Genomic DNA, 22701 nt, shown 5'->3' with positions numbered 1-22701 from the left:
TTCTGACCTTATTTTAATTCATCAGCCCTCCAGATCGCTTAGGTCAGCTAATCAAATTCATCTGAAAGTGCCAAGATCTAGACTGAAACATAGGGGTGATAGAGCGTTTGAGGTAGCCGGTCCCAATCTTTGGAATAGCTTACCACAATACATTAGATCCGCACCCACTTTGTCTATTTTCAAGCATAAACTTCTCTCTTGCTTTTAAATAATGTGTATGTATGTGACCTTTTTTATTTTTCTTCTTTTAACTGTGTTTTAGGTTTATATTGTTTCTTTTTTTTGTTGGTATTTGGTTTTATCTTTGAATTGTAAAGCACCTTGGACAATGAACGTTGTAATTATATGGTGCTATATAAATAAAGACTAAGACTGAGAAAAAACTGTAAATGAAATATTATTGCAATTTAAAATAATGGTTTACTCTTTTATTATACTTTAAAACATAATTTATTCCTGTGATCAAAGCTGAGTTTTCAGCATCATTACTCCAGTTTTCAGTGTCACATGATCCTTCAGAAATCATTCCAATATGCTGATTTATTATCAATGTTGGAAACTGTTTTTGCTGCTTAATATTTTTTGGAACCTTTGATACTTTTCAAGATTCTTTGATGAATAAGAAGTAAAAAAAAAAAAACAGCATTTATTTAAAAAAAAAGAATAATCTTTTGTGATAATATATACTACTGTTCAAATGTTTGGGGTCGGTAACTTTTTTTTTTTTTTTTGAAAGAAATTAATCTTTTTTTCAGCAAGGATGTTAAATTAATAAAAAGTGATGGTAATAAGAAGATATTTTAAACTTTTTATTCATCAATGAATCCTGAAAAAATGTATCACAGGTTCCAAATTTTTTTTTAAATATTTAGCAGCAAAAATTATTACTATTACTAAAATTAAAACTATTTCCAATATTGATAATAAATAAATAATTAAAGCATATTAGAATGATTTCTGAAGTAACATGTGACACCAAAGACTGGAGTAATGGATGATGAAAATTCAGCTTTGCATCACATGAATAAATGATATTTTACAGTATATTAAAATAGAAAACCATTATTTTAAATTGTAATAATATTTCACAATATTACTGTTTTTTTCTGTATTTTTGATCAAATAAATGAAGCCTTGATGAGCAGAAGAAACGTCTTTAAAAACATCTTACTGATCCCAAAGTTTTGAATGGCAGTGCACATTATACACATACGTGCAAATCCCCCCCCCCCCCATTTTAGTGGTGGGAGTGACATTTTTAAACATTTTGGAATAAAAAGGCCGCCTCCTCTGTCTTGCTTAGGCTAATTTCATAGACAACTTTTTATGTTAAAGGGGTCATATGATGCGATTTCATGTTTTCCTTTGTCTTTTGAGTGTTACAAGCTGTTTGTGCATATATAAGATCTGAAAAGTTGCAAAGATTAAAGTCTCAAACCCAAAGAGATATTCTTTATAAAAGTTAAGACTCTGCCACGCCCCCTAAAACGGCTCATTCAAACACGCCCCCACTTGTCTACATCACTGTGTGGGAAGATTTGCATGACACTGTCCAAACATATATGCAAAGAAAGGCAGCATAACTTTTGTTGTTGCCGCCTCCATGTCGTGGAGATGCTGTGCGTTTCGTTGTGAAAGTGAAAGGACTTTGTTTGGCCTTCCAAATGAGTACACAACTAGAAATCAGTGGTTAAGTTATATTTACAACATTGTTCCAGAACAGTACAACGCAAATATTCGAGTGTGTGCAGCGCATTTTAGGAGGACTGTTCCTTATCCTGGGAGAGAGTAGCCTACAATGTGAACACTATGAATGACTGTGAACACTATAAAGTGGGGCAATTCCAACGTTGCAAGGACAGTCTGGTGCTTCTGACTCACAGCCTGTAAGTACGTTTCGATATTTAAAGAATTTGCTGCTGACTATTCAAACGCGAGTTTTGAGCTGTGTAGAGTAGCGCTTGTTTGGCGTTTCTGCGATCACAAATGCAGACATGGTGTTATGTTATGTTACGGCGCAACGCGTAAAAAGACCGTATGAGTCATTATAATCAGTAATTACTGTATGTCCTCACTGAATGCAACAAATGCCTCATTTATAGTGGGTTTTATTGTTTTAGTCTCGTCGCGCTGGGACGAGGCATCACAAGATGGTAAGGGGCGTAACATTTCCATCAAAAGCTTGAAGTATTCGGCCAATCACAACGCACTAGATTGCTGGCCAATCAGAGCACACCTCGCACACCAGAGGAGCAACAATAATGTATTGTTATTATTTATAATATGTATTATTATAAAATAATTGCATTACACCAAATACACAAAATAATGTTCTTTTTAGCGACATCATATGACCCCTTTAATTAATTTAAGCATTTTTAAATTAATAAATCCAAAAAATGTGAAACAACATTTCACACATTTCTTTTGTCATTTTCATTCTGATTGGAAATTGCACACAATAAAAATATTGTTTACAAGTTGAAGTGATATTTACCTCGATTGTTCTTTGTTTTCTTTACACTTTAATGGTCTGATGTTTCATCTCAAACCTGACCTTCACTGTCGTCTCCTTTTTTGTCATGGTGGAACTTACACCACAACCTTCATGTGACCTTCAAATAACAAAACTAAGGTGAAATCTGTTTATTTAAATATAAATCAGCTATAAAATTGCCCATAGTTGAAGAAATGTGTGCTACTGTATATTTGAACAACAAATGCATTTTGCTTGCATTTGATCACACCTCCGTGAGTTAAAGTTTAGCCGTATGTGTGCGTATGCGTGTGAGAGGCTATTCTAGAAAAGTGTTGGAATAAAAAACACTCACACTTCACTACTACAAGAGGATTAACATTGTAGAGAGTTGTCTTGAGCGAGACTGACTAATCAAGCGTGAACTGGCACAGCGCTTTAACACATCTGAGAACCAAGAAAGCCAAATACACACATACTCTCTCCCTATAAAAGACAGAAAGCATTACCCTTTCATAAGCATGCACATATACCAGAGTGAGAGCACTCAAGTGAACAACTCACAGAGGCACACCACTGCTAATGCAGGACACCCACACATCATTTTAATACACAGCCCAGAAAGGCAATGATAATAAAGGGCAAACTACAGATTATGCATTATATGTCTCCCTACTGAACACCAGGTAGATAGACTTAGGCATTGTTAAATTTTTTGCAACAATTAATTTTTCTTTTTCTTAATTTCTGTTTAGACACAAACATTAAAGTCTTTGCAACTGTATTTTCTTTTCTTTTAACACAGGCGGACACACTTGTCACGCTATATGCAGTAGATTATCACAAAGGAAACCACCAAACCAGCTAAAATAATACATAGGCCTAAGTAATAAGAAATAAGATGAGCAACAATGTAACAGGTAAAAAAGTTCATATTGAACAACTCTCATTTTAGATGCAATAACTGCCAATTACTTTGTCTATTTTTGTTCTGCAAATGAAAACAAGTCAAAGCAGAGTCAAACATTGTGCATCTCGGAGCAAAATGCAGTAGCTGTTTCATTCCCAAACTAGTCACTGTTTTCAAACAAATCGGTTGCGTGAACTATTCAATGACTCACTCATAAAGACTTTTCATGAATAAATCTTTGAATGAATCAGATGAAGACTCACACAAGCAACTTGCTTCCACCTACTGAAATAACAGAAAAAGTGAAAATCCCAATTACTAATGCAAATTTGGGGACTGGAAAGAAAAATGTAATTTTCTTTGGCAAATATAAATAGTAATTAAGAAATTGCATAAAATCCATTCATATGAAACACGTGACAACTTGCCCCAATATCCGATTTCTTTAAAGGGGTGGTTGATTGCGATTTCACTTTTTTAACGTTAGTTAGTGTGTAATGTTGCTGTTTGAGGATAAACAATATCTGCAAAGTTACAAAGCTGAAAGTTCAATGCAAACGGAGATATCGTCTTATAAAATTCTGGCGGTTTAATGCCTACAAAAACGACTGGTAAGGGACTACAACGAGCTACTTCCCGGGTCCGTTACGTCAAGAACCCAGAATTTTACATAATCCCCAACCACGGGAACACACAGCAAAGGGGGCGAGGCCAAGCTGCACTGCTTTAGAGAAGAGGAAGAGAAAACTACGGGTGCACGTAAAAATCTATTAACATATAAATCGCGATTCTGTCTTCTAATGATTCTAATTGATTCACAAGTTTCAAAACCAATGTTCTAGCATCGGCTCTTAATACTGTTGCTTGCGTCGCCCTGCTCTGCATCTCTTTCTCTCTCTCTCTCTCGTGCTCTAGAGACAGTTTAGCCAATCACAACACACTGGGCCAGCTAACCAATCAGAGCCCATCGTGTATTTCTCAGGGAGGGGCTTCATAAAAGCAGGAAACGATCAGCGTGTTTAGGGGAGAAGTGACAGAATGGTGTGGAATAAAGGTACATTTTGTGAAAAATAATGCGTTTTTTTAACAAACGAAGCATTAACACATGTTAGACTGCACCCCATAAACACAATCAAGCCAAGAAAAAAAACAGTCAACCACCCCTTTAAAAAAAAATCAACTTGCCCAAAGAACACAGTTTAATCAATTATACAGTCAATTCTTATATAAATTTATGCATAATGTATATACGTATACACTGCATATACAGTGGTGTGAAAAAGTGTTGGCCCCCTTCCTGATTTTTAAATTTTTTGCATGTTTGTCACACTTTAATGTTTCAGATCATCAAACAAATTTAAATATTAATCAAAGATAACACAAGTAAACACAACATGCAGTTTTTAAATGAAGTTTTTTATTATGCAGGGAAAACAACATCCAAACCCACATGGCCCTGTGTGAAAAAGTGCTTGCCCCCTAAACCTAATAACTGGTTGGGCCACCCTTAGCAGCAACAACTGCAATCAAGCGTTTGTGATAACTTGCAATGAGTCTGTTACAGCGCTGTGGAGGAATTTTGGCCCATTCTTCTGCCCTTGCAGAATTGTTGTAATTCAGCCACATTGGAGGGTTTTAGAGCATGAACCGCCTTTTTAAGGTCATGCCACAGCATCTCAATAGGATTCAGGTCAAGACTTTGACTAGGCCTCTCCAAAGTCTTCATTTTGTTTTTCTTCAGCCATTCAGAGGTGGACTTGCTGGTGTGTTTTGGATCATTGTCCTGCTGCAGAACCCAAGTGCACTTGAGCTTGAGGTCACGAACAGATGGCCGGACATTCTCCTTCAGGATTTTCTGATAGAGAGCAGAATTCATGGTTCCATCAATTATGGCAAGTCATCCAGGTTCTGAAGCTGCAAAGCAGCCTCAGACCATCACACCACCACCACCATGTTTGACTGTTGGTATGATGTTCTTTTTATAAAGTGCTGTGTTGGTTTTACGCCAGATGTAACGGGACACACACCTTCCAAAAAGTTCAACTTTTGTCGCATCAGTCCATGGAATATTTGCCCAAAAGTCTTGGGGATAATCAAGATATTTTTTGGCAAATGTGAGACAAGCCTTTGTGTTCTTTTTGGTCAGCAGTGGCTTTTGCCTTGGAACTCTCCCATGGATGCTGTTTTTGCCCAGTCTATTTCTTATTGTTGAATCATGAACACTGACCTTAATTGAGGCAAGTGAGGCCTGCAGTTCTTTAGATGTTGTTCTGGGTTCTTTTATGACCTCCTTGATGAGTCGTCTTTGAGCTCTTGGAGTAATTTGGTAGGCCGGCCACTCCTGGGAAGGTTCACCGCTGTTCCAAGTTTTCTCCATTTGTGGATAATGACTCTGACCATGGTTTGCTGGAGTCCCAAAGCCTTAGAAATGGCTTTATAACCCTTTCCAGACTGATACATGTAAACTATTTTGTTTCTCATCTGTTTATGAATTTCTTAAGATCGCGGAATGATGTGTTGCTCTTCAAACATGCTTCACTTTGTCAGACAGGTTCTATTTAAGTGATTTCTTGATTCAACAGGTCTGGCAGTAATCAGGCCTGGGTTTGGCTAGTGAAATTTAACTCAGCTTTCTAAAATAATGTGGTTAATCACAGTTCTTTCATGATTTAATAGGAGGGGGCAATTAATTTTTCACGTAGGGCCAGGTAGGTTTGGACAGCTTTTTTCCCTTAATAAATTAAATCATCATTTAAAAGCTGCATTTTGTATTTACTTGCATTATCTTTGTGTAATATTTAAAAAAAAATATTTTAGGGATTTTTACTTTGAACTAGTCTTTGAAACAAACATACCAAACCACTGATAGAAAAAATATGCATTTGTTTAATCAGCAAGACAAAAGCACTGTGAGAACTTCTCCATATGACAACCTGCCAGCTCTCCTCTATAGGTCAAAAATCACTGCTTCATCTTATCTCTTTACCCTCTCACACGCACCGTCTGTCACTCTGTTTCCGTCTCTATCTGCGTGTCTTTCTTTCAGTGCTCCTGTGTCACAGCTTTTTAAACAAATATTGTCTCTCTCTCTCTCCCTCTCTCTCACATCAATAATGTAACTAAATGTATCTCTGTGTTTAAGCCCTGACAGGGCCCTTCTGTCACTTTCCTGTTTAATAATAAACACAAAAAGAGGGGGACAGAGAGACAGAGTGAAGGGGACAGCGTGTGTGTGCAACCCAGGAATGAGAATGATATGCCAGTGGAGTGCATTACTCTAGCACTTACTTGGTTTTGCCCACACAGCAGTTTTTGCTTCCATCAGTGTGCAAACAGCCCCATCTCTCTGGATCACAATGGACCCACTGAGTGCAGTCCGGCACTTCATACATGTCCACGCTCAGGGTTACGGCCTACCTGAGAATCTATTTAGGGTTCAGGTCATACACTTTTAATTACAGTTAGGGAACTTAGAACAAGTCATGTAGAGGAAACCCTGGATAAATCCACATTAAATTGACATTAAACACAGGATTAAGCAACAGAATAAAACAGAGCAAAGTTAATCTTGTTGACTCCACCGTAAAACTAAATCAACTATATGTCTTTTTCAATATATAGTGCGAAATGTCTGTTACCTTAAAATAAAAATGTAAGGTAAAAAAGTTAATATTGAACCATTTAAATTTTAGATGCAATACTGCCAATTACTTTATTTTCGTTCTGCCAATGAAAATAGTAGCTGTGTTTCATTCCCGTGTGAGTGATTCAATGGCTCACTCATAAAGACAGTCACTTGTTTCATTCCTGAATGAATCAGTTTTCTTGAATGAATCTTTAAATGAATCAGATGAAGACTCAAAGTGTTACTTGCTTCCACATACTGGAATAACAGAAAAAGTGAAAATCCCCATCACTATTGCAAAATTTGAGGACTGGAAATATTCTTTGGCAAATATAAATTGTAATTAAGTTGCATAAAATCCATTAATATGAAACACATGTGACAACTTGCCCCAATATCCGATTTCTTTAAAGGGGTGGTTGATTTTTAAAAATCAACTTGCCCAATGAACAGTTCAAACTATTTTTAATCAATTATATAGACACCCTTTGTATAAATGTGTGCAAAAATGATGATTTAGGAATTTAGTTTGGAGGACAAAAAAGTTATTTAGGGTAAAAAATAATTGCACTAAATATGATTCAAAGAAATATGGTAGTTCGTTCATCAGTTCTCCCCCAAGTGTATTAAACAGAATGTCTACAAAGCTTTTTTTAGACAGGCAATTTTTCTGACACACTTACTGAATTTGACCTAGGGACGTAAGCCAAGATGTCCAGGACAATCCTGTAAAGAAAAATAATGTGCCTCTCATAATATTGGAAAAAACTCCATTTTAACTTGATCAGCATTTTATTTTATTTATTCATCAAATGGAAAGTCAGTGCTAATTGTTTCTAAATTATTGCAGGCTACACAAACTGTCCTGCAGTGAGGCAGTGTAAAGATTAATTTGTCACAATGCAGGATCATTATATAATTGGTATACCATTGATATAAAAGTGGCAAAGCAATTACAAGAAATTTTGACCTGTTATATCATATATGTTTCCCTGTATCCATATGTTAATTTTAACCTAAATTCTTGATGAAAAAAAGCTCATGTTCATGTGAATTTGTCAACTACTCATCTGAGAATAAATGTCGTCCGTGAAGTGACAAGATTTGCTGTCACTCTTCTTGCCGCAGAGCAGAGTCGTTGTCAGAGCTGGTGAAGGGGGAGCATTTTAGTTTTGTGGTGTAGCCTTCACTTGGGCATATATAAATTTTGTCTCAGGCCCTGTGAATTCCTGCAACAGCCCTGACCCAGAATCATCCCTCTGTTCATTCCACACTAACAGATGGAGAGGCCATCTGTAAATTACAATTTGGAGTTTTTGGAGACAGTTTTAGATCTTTTTTTTTCCACTTTACATCTGCTAATAATATAAATAAAGGTTTCATATACCTTTAGAAGCCAAAGTTATATTGGACCCTGATGTCAATATGTGACACATTTATAACTGGTTCGATCATGTTGGACTGCCCATAAAAAATTCACATTCGCTTGCAAATAACAAATAACAAACCAAGATGCTTATAAGATATTTCAAGGTAGATTGTGTATAATGATTCACAGCATGCATAATTTAATTTCACAGATGTTAAGAAACAGTCCATACGCACTTGGCTTACAAAGGCACATATAAGAGAATGTGAATTATTATAAATCATCCTGTGTATAATGAGGTCAAAAGGACGAACTCCCTGCAGAGACTGTTAAATACTGTGTGTGTGTGTGTGTGTGTGTGTATGTGCTTGAATGTGTGTCAAAGAAAAAACTATAGTAAGATAATTAGAAGTGACTGTTTAGGCTCAAAGATTAATGGTGTATTTATAAGTCTGTGTGCAAGTCCTTGTGAGAAAGATTTGTGCTTGCATGCACTTCTAAGGTCTTCAGGACCCGGATTGACATTGGACATCAAATGGTGATCCAACACAGTCCAAATTGTTTACCATATAAAAATGACAAAAATTGTAATTAAGATCAAATATTAAAAGGTATTCATGTAATGCATTTGGCCAACAGTATCCCTAACATTATTAACATGACTTAATATTTGATAGTTTTGTAAACACACAAACAACAGCAGAAGCTTACCGAACATACGGAACACTGGGTCAAATATTGTAGCCTATTAGTATAAGCCATATAATCAGAGACAAATGAATTTAAAATTAAATCAAAAATAAATAAAATTATGATTGGATACTTGGCCAGTGACGGCACCAATAGAAGATAAGCTACAAAGATTTGTTATTGATTTTGGCCAAAACTTTTGAATAATTTTCTCCTCCCTTTTAAAGGTTGGACATTTTATGTTGCTATCCCAACTATGCATGATTATATGGATGATAGCATTTCATTATTTTCATTAAGTGTTGTTTTTCCCCCTGCTGTTAGTGATGGAAGAATGACAGTTGTTACACTAATTGGAGAAGCATTCATACTCTTTTCCTTGTGGGTATCTGACTTAACACTATTCGACTGACCAGTTACAAACACCAAACTTAATCAGTTAAAATAATTAAATTGTTCTGCAACATTAATTAAATGTGTTTGAAAGGATGCATGAAATGCCTGAGAGCAACATACTGACTTCTGCTTATCTGCTAAGTGATCAAGAGTCACTAAAACTATAAAAATGCCTAATCATACATTTCATAGTATTGCTTTAGGAAAATGGCATTTAGGACATTCTATCATTTCTAATCTCCTAAGAATCCAAAATAATTAACATAATTATCATGAAACATTTTTGACATTAATGTTCAGCACACATTAATATGCCAGTTCATAGCTACAGTTTGAATGGCATTTACATTTGTCTCCAATCTGGATTTATTATGAGTATATGCTGTAAACTAATGTTTAATGTTAAGAAATACATAATCCCTTAAAAGCACAACACCGCCAAACACACTGTTATAGAAGTGCCCTCTTTTCATGTTCGCTGTCTACCGAAGGAAAAAACACTAAAGCTCTCCCAAATCCCAGCCCTGCACGCTCCAAGGCATCACTGTCTTCAGGAGGAAGAGAAGCGATGGATAAGAACCAAATGGAGAGAGACAGACAGGGAAATGATAGATTGGCGGAGAGATTTGTGGGGTCCCCATCTGTGAACATAATCTAAAAAAATCTGTTTATGCACTAGCAAGAGAGAGATGGAGGGGCGGATTTAGTGTAAGCCACAGAATAATATCAGTTGCGTGGTTTTAAGGGCAAATAGAGGAGGGGGGGGAAGCTGAATTAAAAACACTCTCGTCCTCAGTATATGTGCCAGCTGTGTGTGTTTGTGTGAGGTTTAGGCCTTCTGTGAATGTGCTTTATATGACTGCGCTTGTTTTATGTTTGTTCAGTTTGGTTTGATCAATTTAAGAGACTTTAGGTTCTTTACAGTACATGAGGGCTTGGCCCATTTCACGCTGCCCCAGTGGAGCCAGAGCTCAACCTCCCCTCATCTGGAAAAATATGTAGTATTAAATAAACATGAACCATTTCAGAAATAATTCATTTGTAAACAGTACGATGGATTGCTCACTGGCTTCTTTTATTCTTCTTTTCTCTCTCTCTCTCTGTCGGTGATAAACAGTTCATTAGATGGATGTCAGGGGAAAACATGATATGATGGGAAAGGACAGCTTAGTTGCCCGATTCTGGTCATATCAACCTTTATTGTATAGAGCATTTTGACATAAGTTCTGCCTGTGGCACTTTTTTCATATGGGATGTTGACAGGCACATGTGCACATGTTAGCAACGCATTCCCAGTGACACTCTTGTATTTTCTTGACACATAGTAGAGTAGCAAATCTGAGACACTAGTAAAATGCTTCTCTTTTTTCATAAAAAAAAAATAAAATAAAAAATTTGTCTGATTTCAACATTTTCATACAAATGATTTTATTTATTTATTTATTTTTTAAGTATATAACTGCTTATGCATGATTAAACTGAATTGGACATAAATATGTATACTGTGAAACTTCAAAACCTGAATATCAAAAATAATTTCTTAAAACTAGGGTACAAAACTGAACTCTGAAACATTTAAAAATAATAATAATAATAATAATAACCCAGGGTTATAATGACCCAGGCCAGGGTTATTGGTTTTAAGTGTGAAAAGCCCTTTTGTGTGGTAAAGCACTTAAATGAGAAAGATCCTAAGCATTCCTGATTCATTTTACGTCATAACATTTCTGTTTTAGATTTTTCAGATTTTCTGTTCACTTTCAGGATAAAATTTCACTTTCAGATTTTGAATGTGGTCTCAGTCTTTTGGACACCACTGTATATATAATATAATGAAATTAAAATCACAAAGAAAATGCACTGTTCTTTTTTTTAAAATTATTTTCTTATTGTAATATCGCCGTATTTTTTTACATTTAGTCATTTAGCAGACGCTTTTATCCAAAGTGACTTACAAATGAGGACAATAGAAGCAATAAAAAAAAGTAATAAATAATTATATAAAAAGTTCTAATTTATAAACAGTTTTTATAAATTATATCTGTGCACATCATTTAAAAAAAAAAATAATATGCCCTCATAATCTCTAATCAAAAACATGAACTTCCCCCTTGCAACAACATATCTGATGACGTGTGCCTTCCCTCCAGCAACCTGTCACTCGCATGAGATTTCACTAATGACAATGATCCAATCAGTTCCTGTTGTATAAAATTAAGTCCCGCCCCACAAAAGCCACTTCACTCAGATAACACAAACAGCAAAAACAATTGCCACATTGGCTACATGGTTCATGATTATGTTTTTAATTCAAAATTTAATAAAAAGTTGAGTAGTTTGTGTCACTGTATATTACTGTTGCTCATATAACATTTCTATCGTAAAAACAGTTGTCGTCAAATATTAATGCACATGTAACATTAATCCACTGAAGGCGACGGCGGGGGTAGGCTGAATTAAAAACACTCTCGTCCTCAGTATATGTGCCAGCTGTGTGTGTGTTTGTGTGAGGTTTAGGCCTTCTGTGAACATGCTTTATATGACTGTGCTTGTTTTGTGTTTGCTTAGTCAGGTTTGTTCAGTTTAAGAGACTTTAGGCTTTTTAAATGAGGGCTTGGCCCATTTCATTCCATTTATATGGAACATTAACCCACTGAAGGCAAGCCGAGTAAAGAATCCATGTGCAGTTTATTAAAAAATGGTAAAGTGATACAAAATAAATAGAACTAAACCCTGCCAAAAAAAAACAAGACTTGAACAGAACTTGTCCCAACTCACCGACAGCAGGTTACAAAGGAAAAATACATAACATGGCGAACACGAGGGCTTAAATACATGGACACAGGGAATCACATGACAGCAACACCCAATTACGAAATGAAACTTAGAAACATGAACTGATAATAAGGTAACAAGACAGTGGGCCATTAGATGTGTTCAACTTAATGTGAAGCTGCACAGACCGATCAGTATCTGACTTGAAGCAGTGCATGCTGGCTCGAAATTTTGACCAACTTTTGAGACAAAGCCTATGCCACGTCACTGTGACGTATGCCATCAAAGAACCGTGAGAGCGATTTGAAAGCAGTCGGCTGACTCATTCTGCACAGCTTCTTCAGGGCGGCCACAAGGTCTGATGATGACACAGCCGTTTCACGATTGGCCAGATTCACAGGTGACAACAGTCAGGCGTATGACATCTTCAGTTCTGCTAATGCTCACAAATACGTGCTTTTAGAACAGTAAATTATCATTTCAGCTAAAATTGTTGTGTAAAATGTTATATTGTGTCATGTTTATCATAATACAGCTGATTAAAAAATATAGAGCCCACTTTATTGTATATTTATTCTTGTATAAACAGCCGCTACACAAGACACATGAACTAAAGGAACTACATAGGATCACATGGCTCAACAGGAAACATGACTGACTAAATTATAAAATAAGAGACATGAAGATATTAACATGACAGACATGGCACTTATGACACTCAAGCTGGAATTTATGTTAGCTTGATGAGTGCTGTTACACCCCTCAATGTTTATGGCCCTGTTACTGTCTCTGTCTTTATTCTCTGTCCTTTCCTGTCTTCCTCAGTTATGCTGCTGGACACCACAGAGTCCACCACTGAACTGGGCTGGACAACATATCCTGACACAGGGGTAAGATGCTTTATTTTAAAATCAGCACACATTTCCTGATGATTTTATGAATCAGATGGATCGCACTTTAGAATATTCTGATGTGATTGGTTGTGTGCATGTGAAGCTTACTAATGACCTCTTCTTTTGTGTTTGTTGTTTTGGTTGGCCTTTGTGTGTGTGTGTACTTCCTGTTTTAATCCCGCCTTTCCAAAAGGACAGGAAATGGAGCATATTAAACCCTCCCCTCCCTCGATTCCTTCATCCTCTTATGTGTGTATTTTCTGTCAGCTCGACCGTGATATCTGCTGTCTCTGTGGCCCTGGGCAGCACAGAGTCTCTGACCTACTGAGAAGAACTAGTTGTCCTTTACTTCCTGCTTCTCTTGCCAGACCTCAGTTTCCCTCTCTCTCTCTCTCTCTCTCTCTCTCTCTCTGTCTGTCACTTGGTCTGCTTACATATCTTTGTTAATCTACCCATCTGTGCTTTTCTGAATTTCTCCCCCTCTCCTTCACTCATCTTCTCATTCTCTCAAGCTGTCCTCCCCATCTTGTTTTCTTCCCGCTCAGTCCCATTTCTTGCTTTCTCTCCATTTTAGTTCTCTAAACGAGTGTTTTCATTCCTCCAGCAGTCTTTTCATGTTAAGGTTTTGATGTTGTGTTTCTCTCAGTCTCCTCTTAGTCATTCTGTCTGTTTGTATTTATTTTCTTCATCCTCCGTCTCTCACCGTTTCTCAGCGTGGCAGTTGTTCGCCACCTCTTTGTGAGTCAGTGAGGGTGTGTGTCTGATTTCTGTATTTTGTGTTTGAGAGATTTGGGGTTTGTCTGGGATTTTCAGCTTAAATCACCTGAAGAAGCGGGAAAGGGCAGGGCATTTCGTTGATCCAATCTGTGTCATTTCACACAAAAAAATAATATATTTTTTTTTCACAGAGCTGTGGATTATTATCTCACAGACAAAATCTTTCTTAATATTGTTTTTTTTTTTTTAATATTCACTGGTATTACATTTTTTTGTTAAAGTACAGTGAAGTCCAAAAGTCCAATTTGTTTCAAATCTCAAGTTAAACTGGAAATAAACTAAGGATTAGAAAACCACACACACAAATGATTATAAATATAAATAAATGTGCATATATCGTATGTAATTAAACTAGAAAAATTCAAAAGGGATCTCAGACTTCTGGACTTCATTGTATATTTTCCAGCGTCTTTGTGAAAATTTTGTGGTTGTGCAGTATTCATGCCTCAGGCTCATTTTTATTCTCATGTTCCACCTCTCAGTGGGATGAGGTGAGCGTGTTAGATGACAAGGGGAGACTCATGCGTACCTTTGAAGTCTGCAATGTCAATCAAAACCCTCGTCTCCAAGACAACTGGTTGGCCACACCCTTCCTGTACCGGCAGTCAGCTCCACGGATCTTTGTGACACTGCGTTTCTCGGTTCGAGACTGTGCCAGTCTGCGCTCACCCTCCCCGACATGCAGGGAGACCCTGACACTGTTCTACAAACAGGCTGACTCTCAGAGAGAGCTGGAGAGAACCTGGGTAGCTGAGGTGAGTGATGAGGGATTAGCTCATTTTTAAGGCCCAAGCCAGAGACTTAATGAGATTAAAGAAGGATTTAGAAATTTGTACTAAGCACAATGGTACATGGGTCAATGATATGATATTTAATTTTATCTGTGGCTATTCATTCATTACAAAATACCAGAAAAATCCAATTCACACATACAATGACTTGAATATGCATCTTCTATGTTGTTTTTCCATTTCTGAATTAAAAATAAATGTTTAAATATGAATATTTAAAAAGTCATGTGGTGTGACCAAAAATCCATATAGTCCAACCAGCAACAAAAAAACAAAACAAAACATAAAACAGAAAGTGTAATAATCAATAAACTCAAATAATTTGACCTTTTTATGAAAAGACAAATTTTATTCAGATTGTAAAATGTCATGTTGTGCAACTCCCCTAAATATAATGATTTTAATGAGTTGCACTACCATTTAAAAGTTTGGGATTGGTGTTATTTAAAAAATATTTTCAAAGAAATCTAGTTTATTCTCACCAAGGCTGCATTTATTTTGATCAAAAATACAGCAAAAACAGTAATATTGAGAAATATTACTACAATTTAAAATTGATGTTTTCAGTATACTTTAAAATGTAATTTATTCCTCTGATGGGAAAGCTGAATTTTCAGCAGCCATTATACCAGATTTCAGTGTCAAATGATGTTTCAAAAATCATTCATCAGATTTTTTTTTTTTTTCAGAATTTTTTGATGAATAGAAAGTTAAAAAAACAGCATTTATTTATTAACAATGATATTGATTATAACAATATAAAGTCTTTACTGTCACTATTATTCAATTTAATAGATCCTAATATATTACATTTCTTTAAAAAAAAAAAAAAACACTGATGCACTGACCCCAACCTTTAAAATGGTATTGTAATATATATTATAAATTATAACTTTTGTGAAAATTATCATCATGATGTGTACACTTGTGGAATATGTAGTATAGCTTTTTACTTCATGGCTGCACTTTATTAAATTTAAATGTTTCTTGAAAATGGTATATAAAAATCGAAACCATATGAAACCAACACTAATAGAAAGTATGGCTCAGAAAATAAATCTTAATGTATAATATGACCTGAGATGATGGAAGGACTTGTGATTATGCTTGTGATTAAGTATAATCTCCAAAATCATAGATCCATACCCAAGATATAATGACTGCTATTTCCAACAAATGTAACCATATGGCTAGGAGACATCTTGAGGTAATGTCTGTAACCTTCAGTGCACACAACTTTTGTCTTACTTTCCAATTATCCCATTTCTGCAGGACAGTATTAGCATCATAAAACTAACATGAGTGTGTTAGCCTGTTATCAAATGCTGGGTTGTTGGATACCTTGTCCTACACCCACACACAGACATCATATGAAGGATTTTGGCAGCATTCAGTCCTGTAGCATTCTGTTTTGTTTGACTGATGAAGACATACTTGGAAGATTTGTTATGATGCAGCCTGAGGAACCATGGGATTCGTTTTTTAAAGAAAGTAAGACCCTCGTGCTCTTTGAGTGACTGTATATTGCATGAACTACACTTCCCCAGATGCACCACTTAGAACAAAAGATGAAACCTACATGATACCTCTGCCATGTGCCTGCAAGCTTTTGATAAAAAATATATTAATGTAAAATATTAAAGCAAGAAGTGTATCTTTCATTGCTTAAATCAATTCAAATACTAATTTCATTATAATTATTATTACATTGTTCAGTTAACAATGTGTATCAACACCACTGAATATATATCTTTAAACTTTTCTGGGCAGGATGGCCTCAAGGGATGTATAAATTCTACAAGTGCAATTTCCTGGTCGTGTTTGTTAGAGGAAAACACACAGTGTGGTTTTACGACACTTGTTATGTGGCGTTTCAGCGGTTTGTGTGGCTTATTACTCCTCAGGGGGGAAGATAATGCTAAAAACAAGAAATAAAAGCTGTTGTTATCTCTCGGGAAATGTGATGTGGTCCAACGTCATGTAAATCAAATACTTTTCTTCTAGTTTTGCAGGTCTCGCAACATCTCTGTTATGTAAAGCTCTTGTCATGTCTTCTTTTTTGCCTTCTTGTAGTTAATCTTTTAAATGCAATGCTGCCACACTAAAAATAGCTCCTAGAAGGAATAGTTCATCCCAAAACTGAAGTTCTGTCATTATTTAATCACCCTCATGTTGCTCCAAACCCGTATAGTGCTATTTATTCAGTGAAAGACTAACTTCCAGGGACACATCTGATGTCATTTTGCTTGGAGATTTCACTTGAATGGATAGCAGGCCATCGCAGCTGCGGGAAAGGGCTAAATTGGAGCTTGTGTCCAAGAGAACATTGCACTGTTGGCTTTCACCACTAACAACTGCTGCAGTAAACACTCAAAAAAGATTTTTAAAAAACGACATTAAAAAACCTAATTACAGTGCCAGATCACAACTCATTGTACAAATCTGTTGTATGATTTAAGAAGAATATACTTGGAATATGCTTTTATATTTTATATAATATATACACGTCCCTTCAAAAGTTTAGTGTCAGTAAAAACAATTTAATATTTTTGAGTGTCATCAAGGCTGCATTTATTTGATCAAAAATACAGTAATATTGTGAATTGTTGTTAAAATAAAAAATAACTGTTATCTATTTAATTATATATTTAAAATGTGATTTATTCATGTGATTGCAAAAATAAATTATCAACGGCCACTGTAAATGCTTACTAAAAAAATCAAATAAATAAAAATCCTGTTGTTTTTATGATGCTACTAAAATCTGTTTTGTACCTTTTGTAACATACAACCACCATAGCCTTTCCACAAACTGTAGTAAATACTAATACTTTATATCTGTGTTGTGTCACATATCTACAAAACAGCATCATGGTAACACTCAGTACTAAAATAACTGAATAAACAGTAATTAAACCACATAGGTTGTCACATAAAACCCAAATATACAAAGCTGATAACAAAAACCATTAAGAAACACAATTATTACTAAAATGTAAAGTTTCACCTTGGGAATCCTGGGATTGTCAGTTTACAGTTTTTCGCTTTAATAAGATGACAGTACTGACAGTACCGCAAATGTGTTGTAAACAGTACTATTTTACTGTAAGCTTACATGAAATGTAAGATTGGATCTATTACATTTATTCGTATACAGTAAGGAAATTTAACAGGTTTTTACTGTAGGATTTTTTTACAGGGCTGAATAAGTTCTCAATAAACACTTCTTATTATTATCAGTGGGTTATTAGGTTATTTAGCTGCTATTACTTTAAGAGCTGCCACTGCTGAACATGACACAGATCTGACGTGCATGAAATCATAGCATATGGGTTTGAAATGACATGAAGGGGATTAAATTACAGAATTCTAAATTTTGCTTGATCTACCCCGTTGAACTTGACAGACATATATTCAGTAGTAGTAGTACTTCTCTCTGAGAATCTTTCTCTCTCTCTCTCTCTCTCTCTCTCTGCTCTAGGCTTCCAGTGGAGATACGAGAGAAGGCTGGGTGAAGATCGACACCATTGCAGCAGACAAGAGTTTCAGTCGAGTGGAGCCAAGTCTGCCTCACCAGTACAAATCTGAGAATGCCCGACGCATCAACATCAAAACCCGCAGCTTTGCTCCTCTCACACGAAAGGGGTATGATGACCTTTTACCTTTTCCCTCTCTCCCCAAAACCTTTTGATGAATGATGGTCACTGTGTGCAGATGAAATGAGGATGTGGTCACTCAGGATCAGGCAATTCAGCTGAGTAAATATCAGCCACAGTGTTAATATTTACCTTGATATGGTTTGAATATGAAAACAAACAACAGTTATTAGTCTGTCTGGTCTCAACGGATGTTTTGATGGCTGCTAAGCTTGTCGTCTGTCTCTTTTCATCAGTCTTTTTTTGTTGTCTTTTTCAGGTTTGTTTTAGCTATAGTAGACAGCGGAGCATGTGTGTCACTCATGGGTGTTTCCATATTTTATCGTCGCTGTCCAGCAACCAGTCGTTTCCTGGCTTTCTACCCAGCCACGCCCTCAGGGGCGGAGCCAACATCTCTAATTCCGGTGTCTGGAACTTGTGTACCCCACAGCCAATCACAGGGTGGGACAGCACCGAGAATGCACTGTAACACAGAAGGCGAATGGCTGGTGCCTGTTGGAGGATGCACGTGTGATGCAGGATATGAGCCCAATCATAATGGCTCGGCCTGTTTAGGTGAGTCAGTAAAACATGCAGTCTAATGGTGGGAATTTTGATTCATCTCAGTGACTCAAATTCTTTGATTCCAATCATGAAAAGATTTGTTCACTGATTAATTCAGTGACAGGATATGAGCATAATCTTAATAGCTTGGACTGTTTAGGTGAGTTAAATCCCAGTGACTGAAATGTTTTTTTTAATTAAAAATATTTGATCAGATTTATTAACTGATTCATTCAGTGACATAGTATGAGCCCAATAATAAAAGTCTTTGCCTGTTTAGATAAATCAACAATACATAGTTTAATAGTGGGAATTTTGATTTATCGTAGTGACTCAAATCTTTTGATTCCATTTGCCAAAAAAGATTTGATCACTGATTCAGTCAGAACGGGATATGAGCCCAATCATAATGACTTAGCATGTTTAGGTGAGTCAGCAAACTTGTAGTCTAATGGTGTGGATTTTTATTCATCTCAGTGAGTCAGATCTTCGAAACCATTCACCAAATAGATTTATTCACTCTTTCATTCAGTGATTTATTTTGCAGGTTACATCGTAACGTCAGTAGGTGGTAACAAATCTTCTTGTTTTGTTTTTTATGAGCCAGTCATTGAATCATTTCTAACTAACTAACTAAAAAAAAAACGTCACGACCAAAGCAAATTTTATTAATATTTTCTACAAAAAGATTTTTTAAGCATTATAAGTGTTCACCCAACACCCAATTGTATTAGAAATTCTATAATAAAATTCTTTTACGAATGGTGTTCATGCTCTTATATTAATCTCTACATGATTTGTACTTTAAATAATTTATTACTTCTATCACATATCAGTATTTGGGTGAATTGATAAATGCTGAAAGGTAACAATTAATAGTGACTATACATAGCACCTAAAATGTATACATTCTTTATACATTCACCTATAGTTTAGCTTAATGTTGAAAAAATATTTGTCAACAATCTATACAGTCAGTGTGCTTATTTGTAGTGATTTTATTTCAGTGCACTTTATTTAGATTTCATATAAGTCTATGTCAATATTGGTGGGGCCCATTTACATGATCTTGTCTGGGGCCCCACAAACCCCTGGGCTGGTCCTGAGCTCATCGCATTTACACTGAGGATGATCCACTAACATCTGACAAATACTTCTAACCAGCAACCCCCTTTCACTCACCTTATCATTTCATTGTGCATGCGTCATTGTTGTGTCAGTTATCTTTGAATCAGAACTCTGCGGGCTTCCTGTCACGGTAATTATCAACGGAATTTGATGGACAGAAAATGACACACGGTGTATTCAGACGAGCGGGAAAGCGCCCATAAACACAGATCTAATTAAAGACACAAAAGACGTGCTGTATTGCATGCACTGTGTTTTGTGATTGCTAGTTACAAATTTGTCTCCACGAGTTAGCTAAAGACGGTCCCCATTTGGAAAAATATTAGTTAAATAATATTTCTTAAAGGGTAAGCTAAAAAAAAAAAAGCCTGTTATTTGTTAGGATTATGTTAGGGAAGTAAAAATTCATATTAGACTAAATAATAATTGATCAAAAGTGACAGTAATGACTTTTATATTGATACAAAAAATATATATATTTTTAAATCTGCAGTCCATTACTTTTTTTGGTTAAAAATAATCCGAAATCAATTTTTGAGAAACATGACCAGCTTGTGTTCAAAAATCTTCACACTATAGCCAGATTCACAATGGTAAGCTTATAATAAAGTTTTCTAATTTGAGTGGTACGGGTAGGTTTTTTCTGGAAATTCGAGCACGCTGGCGCGTCATTACGTCTGTAAACATAAAGAAGGAGTCCCGGCTGGTAGGCTATATCGCATGTGAGGATGCTGCAGGTGGCGGATCGTTTATAGCCTTTTCTCACAGCAGCTGGAATAATTAACAGCAGCTGAATTAACATCATTTTGATGGCGGATTGTAATCCTGAAAGGATTATGCGTTTATGCAACACATGTGACTGATATTAGATTATATTCCAGTTTTAAATGTGCATCTGATTACAGATAGCCTACATGGAATCGCACAAGTTTTGTATTTTAAAGAGAACCAGTTCTAAGGAAGAATAATTTGCTCTTTGGGTTAAAATAATTTCTTCATATGAAATTCAAATAGTATGACAATTAGAGATTAGACTGTACAGAAACTGAAATCTACATGTAACGCTAATACACACTACATACACGTCGTCATGCAATGCTGATTTTGTTAACATTAACAATTTGAGAACAAAGTATAACAGTAATAATAATTTGCACGGTTTGATGTGATACGAGCTATAGATTTAGTCACCACTGGTAGCATGATTATTTTACTTTTTTCCTCAGTTGGTCAGAACAAATTGGCAGACTTGTTACTTGTTCAGATGACAATATCTGGTGAAAATTCTTATTTTGGCCATACGTCCAAGTCGTTGGCTAGAATATGTGATTGCAAAGGACAGTGCATATCCACACCAATGCGGTGACTGACAGCCACACATCAAAACATTAGGTTCATCCGCGCTGGAGCCGTGCCGTTGTACAACACACACAAAGAAAATAACTCCATAAATAACTGCAATTGCAGGTTTCAAATAGAGATGGCGACAAAGAGGCAAAACTTGCGGACTGCAGCTTTAAATAAAGGCTTTTTCTAAATTCTTTTAAGGAATTGTGGGGAAAAAAAATTATTGCTTCGTTCAAAACATATTAAGCAGCATAACTGTTCATCATTATTATTAACAAGAAATGTTTATTGAGGAAAAACTCTGCATATTAGAATTGGTTTCTGAAGGATCATGTGACACTGAATACTGGAGTAATGATGCTGAAAATTCAGATTTGTCCTCACAGGAATTAATTAAATTTTAAAATATATTAAAATAGAAACAGTTATTTCAATTTTACTATTTTTACTGCATTTTTTATTAAATAAATGCACCCTTCATGAGCATTTCTAAAATGTTACCATCACAAAACTTTTGAACGATAGTATAGATTTACAATATGATCATATTACTGTAACTCTCTTTGGAATATATTAAAATGAATGGGAGTTGGTCTGTAGTATTTATAATTAGCTTTAAAAATAAACAATAAATGCATTTGTGGTCGGGTTGTGTTTCAGTTGTAACTACATTGTGACCGCCAGTACGTGTGGATGTCTGTATTTTTCTTGTTACTTTGTCAGAATTATATGCATATCTGTGGGTATTTTGTTGGCACGTGTTTTCAGTATTTTCTTTCTTCTTTTTTTTTTGTATTGTCTGTTGGCTGACAGAGGAAAAAGAGTAAGAATTTGAGGAATATTAAAGACGAACTCGTCTTTTTCATCAAGTACATTTTTTCTGTCTATCCAATAGAGGAATGGAGGTCAAAGAGGAAGAGAGATAGAGATCCAACAGAAGTGGAGGAGAGCTGAAAGGGGTTAAATTCTGGGGGCGATGCGAGTAAATCAGACAAGAAGTTTTGGGATATCTTGAAGACGAAAGTAGAGTGGTGGGGAGACGGAGAGAGAGAGTGGGATAAGAGAGGGATGTGACACATTTAGGTCACGGTGATGTAATGGCCATTCAGCTGAACAAGTGACAGAAACCACAGGGAAGAGGAGGGGGAAGGACACAGTAGTGGACATGAGTTAAGGACTGGAGCACTGAGATAGCAGAAATCATACAGAACATGCTAGATGGACAGATGGAGTCGTGTGCGAACTATTATTTTGAGCACAACAGTGTTTGAATGTGTCATGTGATGTATGTTCTTGAGTGCAGGTGCTCCATATTTCATTTACAT

The 22701-nt window shown here is 35.9% G+C and overlaps 1 protein-coding gene across 1 annotated transcript in view; it reads left to right on the top strand.

The window, feature by feature from the left end:
• ephb6 (eph receptor B6) overlaps window positions 1–22701 on the top strand; it is a 54192-nt gene that overhangs the window by 11894 nt on the left and 19597 nt on the right. Inside the window, exons 2-5 of the mRNA XM_058747691.1 lie at window positions 13067–13131; window positions 14394–14666; window positions 18184–18347; window positions 18618–18913. Coding sequence (XP_058603674.1) covers window positions 13067–13131; window positions 14394–14666; window positions 18184–18347; window positions 18618–18913 — 798 coding nt within the window. The remainder of the gene's footprint in view (window positions 1–13066; window positions 13132–14393; window positions 14667–18183; window positions 18348–18617; window positions 18914–22701) is intronic.

The sequence above is a fragment of the Onychostoma macrolepis genome, chromosome 16 (genome assembly GCF_012432095.1).
Source record: "Onychostoma macrolepis isolate SWU-2019 chromosome 16, ASM1243209v1, whole genome shotgun sequence".
NCBI classification, from domain to species: domain Eukaryota; kingdom Metazoa; phylum Chordata; class Actinopteri; order Cypriniformes; family Cyprinidae; genus Onychostoma; species Onychostoma macrolepis.
The sequence above is the reverse complement of the archived record's forward strand: the minus strand, read 5'-3'. Positions and strand labels throughout refer to the sequence as shown.